The following is a 6,000-nucleotide window of genomic DNA, read 5'->3' as shown; positions in this document are numbered from 1 at the left end:
AGCTGCGCTTGTTTTTCGTAGCTTAGTCATATTATTTTTTTTAATTTTATTTTCAGCTGTCAAAATACTCATACAAATCTTTTTGATTTGAACCTGTTTTGCTATCTAAATCAAGAATAATTTGAAATGTGCAGCTATAATTACAACCAGTACAATCGTGTGAATCCAGTATTTATCAATTTCATTAGTCACCTAAATTGGATAAACTGATTTTTTGAATGCAATGGGAACATTGAAATTAAGAGTTTTAAAAATCTAAAACAGCTGTATGTTCAGCCTGAACATTTACTTGATTATAAAGTATTTTTTAATTTGAGAATTTCCTCACAATTACACTTTTTTTATTTGATAAAGAATGTTATATTTATATGTTTCTGTGATGACCGCTTGTCTAATAAATATTAATCGCTTTCAGTATGCAACTATTTTTGTTGCCGATAATTAATCGACTGCTTGAGCGATAAGCAGCCTTTGTGTTGTATTACATATGTGTTGTTTTTCTTGTGAACATAGACGAATTGTTGATGTAGATAAGTAGAAACATCAAAGAATTATAAAAATAATAATTTTAATACAGTCATATTACAAGCATGTCGAACGTAATGTTTTCAATAGTATCCATTAAAAAGTTCAATAATAATGAGGAATGCCTCTAGTGTATTGCAGTGGAATTGCACGAAGTGCCATTTTGTCAATTCAGCAGAATCCATAAGGTGTTTCAATTGCAGTGAAGAACGTCCTAACGAGTATACTGCAGACGAAGTTTCCTTCGGCCTTGAAAGCTTAATGCCAATGCAAAATATAATTGTACAAGATAAGACACTATTAGCAGATAGGTAATTTATTGAATTATTAAAAAATGTAGTCAACAATCGATTATTTTTAGAAATTCATTCTCACATTATTGATTATGTTATTTAGGTATTGTCAAAAAAAATTCTGTTAAAAACACAGTGAACCTTCGAATAATTGATTGAATTAATTGCAATTTTTTGTTCCTAAATATCAATAATTTTATTATAACTTAAATACTTATTTTAAAAAGTTATGAACTATATAATTTTAATTAATTAAATATTTATTACATGTCTAAAAAAAATTAGTGGTGCAAATAATACAGCAAATGTAATTGAGCAAACTTGGATATATGTACACACACATGTGCGCCTAAAAGTTGACATAATGATTTTGCGATAGTGTATTTTATTTTATGAATGGAGTGATCATTTGAAGGGCAACAAACAAAGATTGCAAAATGTCGGAAGTAAATTTGTTCCAAAAAGTTCAAAGTCGGCGATAGTGTTTTTTCCCCAGTTTAACTGAATAAAGCATTATTCTTACGTTTTATAAAGGCCTTCATGTTTTCTATAACACTTAAGACTTTATAAGTGTCTTATAACTTATAAGACACTGAGATTGGACTTATATATTGAGTCCAATCTCTTTTAAGAATTTGCTGACTTCTTTGTGATATTGTACATTATGATAATTAGAAATCATCAAATATTTATTTTAATTCATAAAAAAAATACATCTCTATTTTAACTAAGTGAAGCACATTTGTTTTCTATGGTATTACGTTAATAATGTATAAATTTTCTACCAAAATTTGCTTCCATAACTCTAAAATGAACAATGGAAGGACAAACATTTTCAGGGAAGGACTATCTCCTATTGAACATTTCAATGATTAATACGTTAAACTGTAACATCTTTAGGATCTTCAATTAAGTCCACTTTCAATTTGCTAAAATGATTCTTCTAAAGCCGATCTTTACTAGCAGCATTTTGTCCAGTCGCACTTTTTGAACACAATTTATATTGTAGACTTGTATATTTGGTAATAAATTATTTGACGGTATAATTGAAATTCTTCAACGATGTTTACTTCTCTGACAGGTGATAAACTTTGTTACTCTCGATTTTTTACAAACTTTTTACCTTTTTCCACTTCAAATTAAAAATATACTTATTAAAATTAATTACATTACATAAATTCAACTGATATTTGAGAAAAAAAAAGTTAAAAACAAATGAAATGTTTGTCAAAATATTTATGTCGCAACCAAGATCGCTGTACGATTTATATCATATTTTGATGTTTCAACATCAGATAGGACAGATATGTGCCCGATTTTAAATACAGTGGCGAACAAAATCTTTGCATAGCAAGCAAATTTAACTTTAGCATTATTTTTATTCTGTTATTGATGCGATTTTTAATCAAAAAAAAATTTTTTTTGGATAAAATGCTAAATTTGCTTTTAAATTCATTTTATATTCTTTTATATTAATTTTTTAAAATTAAAAAACCAAAAAAAAAACTAAATTTGGATGAACAAAATTATTGGCACAGCTAACGCAAAAATTAAAAAACAAATTTAAAAAAAATATTTTCGATAAAAATTAATATTTAGTCGCCAAGCTCTTCTATTTAATAATAGCTACTATTTGTTTTGTAATCGAAGAAATCAATTTTTGTGTGGTTTTTGGTCCAAAATTTTGTCACCCTTCAGCAGTGCCACCTTCAGTACTACCTTTGTTTTTATAATGGGCTTGGGTCAAACCAATTGTCGAAGCACTTTTTCCACTCCGATTGAGACACCTGCAAAACATGGTTTTTGAACGCTTCAACAGCATCTTCTGGCGAAGAAAATCGTTGACCACACATTTTTTTCTTGATGTGCGGTATGCTGATGCGAGAAATGCCCAAGGATGCCTCTTTCTCACGGTATGACACATGACGATCTTGCATTATCTGTTCACGCACGTATCAATGTTCTCTAGCACAACGGCCGTTTTTGGACGACCTTCACGAAATTCGTCGTTGACCAGTTTTTCACAGTGCTATTGGAAGGTGCTTCATCGCCATACAAAGATTAGAGTTCTTCAATGCACTCTAGTCGTGATAATCCACGTCGAAAGTTGTGAGAAATGATCGCACGAAAATGTTCACGTGTTAATTCCATTTTTTGGCCGAGATGAATTTTTCAAATCTCTGTAAATAAAAAAATTCACAATTCAATGACAACACGTTCTACACGTTATGCTAAAAAATGTCAACCTTTCCAATGGAAATGTCAAATTGCACCTGGCAACACTTAGTATTACATCGTATTAAATATCAACATTTGTAGGAAAGCTCCTAGTTGATGAAATGCCCCTTTTAACATCATCCATCTTTCATGTACCGCTTTATGTAAATACTTGTTGTCCTGGAGACTTCATGATGTTTTTTTTTCTAGATCAGTTGTGTTCGTTTGTGTTTGTTGCTATTTTTCATGTGCATAACATGTTTTTGGGTGTTTATATTTTTCACAAGGTGTTGTAACATAAAATTTACACTAACTAAATTTTACTACACAAATAATACCAAACAACACAAATATAATAAAAACAAAATAAACAACAAGAAAACAAACAACAATAGAAAGAAACTTGTAAACAACGAACCGTTGAAATCACAAGAACAAAGATACTGCTTGCTTCGCACATCACAAGTATAAAAGGCGAAGCAAACGCAGTAGACTGGGATTCAGCAAGACAGCGAGCTAAGAACAGGTCGCTCTATATTACATGTGCTGAAACACCAAGAATCGAAATTTACATCTCGATTTCTATTTTGTTTTATTTTTTTTAATTTTAATAGAAATACACATTTCTATTAAAAATCATAATTAATAACGAAATTAACATTTCGTTAATAGTAATAGAAATATAAATTTCTATTACTCTATTGTTCATAACGAAATCAAATTTTCGTTAGTAAATCACTCGGTAAGGTGATAATAACCCATGAACATTATCACCCATACCAAATCCATTGTATGAAGAAGAAATTCACATTTCTTCAAACCTTTTGTCAGGGGCGTCGAAATTAACATTTCTACGCCAAAATCCATTGTATATAGAAGAAATTCACATTTCTTCAAACCTTTTGTCAGGGGCGCTGAAATTAACATTTCTACGCCAAATCCATTGTACATATAAAGAAGAAATTCACATTTCTTCAAACCTTTTGTCAGGGGCGTCGAAATTAACATTTCTACGTCAAATCCATTGTATAGAGAAGAAATTCACATTTCTTCAAACCATATCACCGTACCAACGTCACCATCCACCGTATTCCACTGTTCCTATCAAATAAATTTATTGTAGGACTGAACCTTGAATCCGGCGAGTAAAACCCCGGCCAGGAAGGTTCGTTACAGTGTACATATTTTTTTATTGTAATATATATTTAATTGCAAAACTTTGTTGTGCATTTTGTTTTTATTCACAAATGTGTTTTGATAAAATTTTTATAAAAAAATGCATTATTGACTTGCACAGACATATTTTAAGTAAATTTTTGCTGCGTAAATTTTGTTATGTAAACAAAAACAATGTGATGTGAACATGAAATATTTGTTTAGTAACCATATTTCTTTATATTTAATTATTAACATATTAGTTTAATACCAAAAATTTTGTTTTTTAAAAGGAGGAAATTTTCCGTTATTTTGAATGAATGTCTTTAATGAAGATATTCATCTTGATTGTAATATCTCAATGAATTGCAATTCAAATTATATTTTTATTTTTGGTTTTTCAAGAAAGAAAATCAGTAGAGTTAAAGACGCATAAGTTACCAAAATTAACATTAAACATGTTTCATCTTTTACAGAAGTACATAATCGTTCAAATCGTGGGTACGAAAGGAATAAAAATTTGATAATTATTGTCTGCGTAGACTCATCCATTTACACAATAAAATTGCCGTCAGCTAAAAAATCAACACTATGTATATCAAGAAATGTTTGATATTATGAAATTTGTAGACATTGAAAATCTACGGAAGTAATAAATAGCGGAAATAATCTTTTTATAAGTCCAGATTCGATACAAATGGAAATAGCTTGCAGGTATTTTTTATAAAACTGTGTTTCGAACAGTAGTGAACTACAACAGAAATTTTTTATTTTTTTTTTTATATTATTTTAATTAATTGAATTTTTGGCTGACCATACATCTGTTTCGAGTATTGCCAAATACTCATCATCAGTGGTGATGGAAATAATTCTTGTATTTAATTATTCGTAAATAATTATTTTTGAGACTGCAAGTACCAGGAATCGAATTCGGGTCCTGCCAAATGTGAAGCTCAGAATCAGCGCACCTTAACCAACTGATCCAAAGCCGTGCTTGACTTTTTATGTTTCCATATTTTTCTAGAGTTTTTGTTACTTTTGCTATGAAAGCTTTTATTAACAATTTTACTTGCTGTGTTTATATTAGAACGAAATCATAAACCAGGTGTAGAATTGAATTAATTAATTAATTATATTTTTATTTTTAATTGTTAAATTTCAATACTATTCTGTTTGAAAAGGCATTATTAAAACTGTTTTATTTAATAGTGTTGTATAGTATTTTTAATGAAAATTCGCCATACACTATGAACTTCACCATTTGGGTGCTTCGTATCATAGAATTTGTATCCATTAATATAAATGCATCACACTGATATTATTTAGAAGTTAAAACTTATTTACTTTGGATTTCAATACTTTAATAAAACGGGTATAAATTTATTCATCCTTTGAAATGAATGCTGTTAGCATGCTTTCAACGCTGGAATGGGATCATATTCTTCATCGTTTTCTTATTTTTGTATGTAATAATATTTTTTGTTATAGAAATTGTTTTGTTTTTTATATTTAAAACGTGCAAAAGATTTATGCCGCGCAAATAAACAATACAAAAATTTAAATTCAAACCAAAACAGCTGATTCACACATCTCACAAATTTTACTTGAAATAAAATGAGATGTTACGCTCTCTCAGATGCTCTCATTAACTCGAAAATTTGCTGGTGGAACGCACCTGTGCATACATAGAACATACCTTTTGTGTTACGCTCTTAGTTTGTACTTTACTTATAGTTTACTCACGTTTTACTTCGAGTAACTTAATATTAGAACAAATGTTTTAATATGAAACGAAATTTTAAAATTTATG

At 29.2% G+C, this 6,000-nt stretch overlaps 1 protein-coding gene across 3 annotated transcripts in view; it reads left to right on the top strand.

Moving 5' to 3' along the window:
* The first annotated feature begins 458 nt into the window (after positions 1 to 458).
* LOC119676654 (calpain-D) overlaps positions 459 to 6,000 on the top strand; it is a 29,199-nt gene continuing 23,657 nt past the window's right edge. The window contains exons 1-2 of one of the 3 annotated variants that reach the window (XM_038087915.1): positions 460 to 599; positions 657 to 836. In XM_038087915.1, the coding sequence (XP_037943843.1) occupies positions 787 to 836 (50 nt within the window). In that variant the 5' untranslated portion in view covers positions 460 to 599; positions 657 to 786. Of the gene's footprint in view, positions 837 to 4,677; positions 4,905 to 6,000 lie in introns of those variants that run through there. The other 2 variants (XM_038087908.1, XM_038087921.1) reach the window with 2 other exon arrangements.

This window comes from Teleopsis dalmanni, chromosome 1 (genome assembly GCF_002237135.1).
Source record: "Teleopsis dalmanni isolate 2A chromosome 1, ASM223713v2, whole genome shotgun sequence".
NCBI lineage: Eukaryota > Metazoa > Arthropoda > Insecta > Diptera > Diopsidae > Teleopsis > Teleopsis dalmanni.
This window is presented reverse-complemented; position numbering and strand designations above follow the sequence as displayed.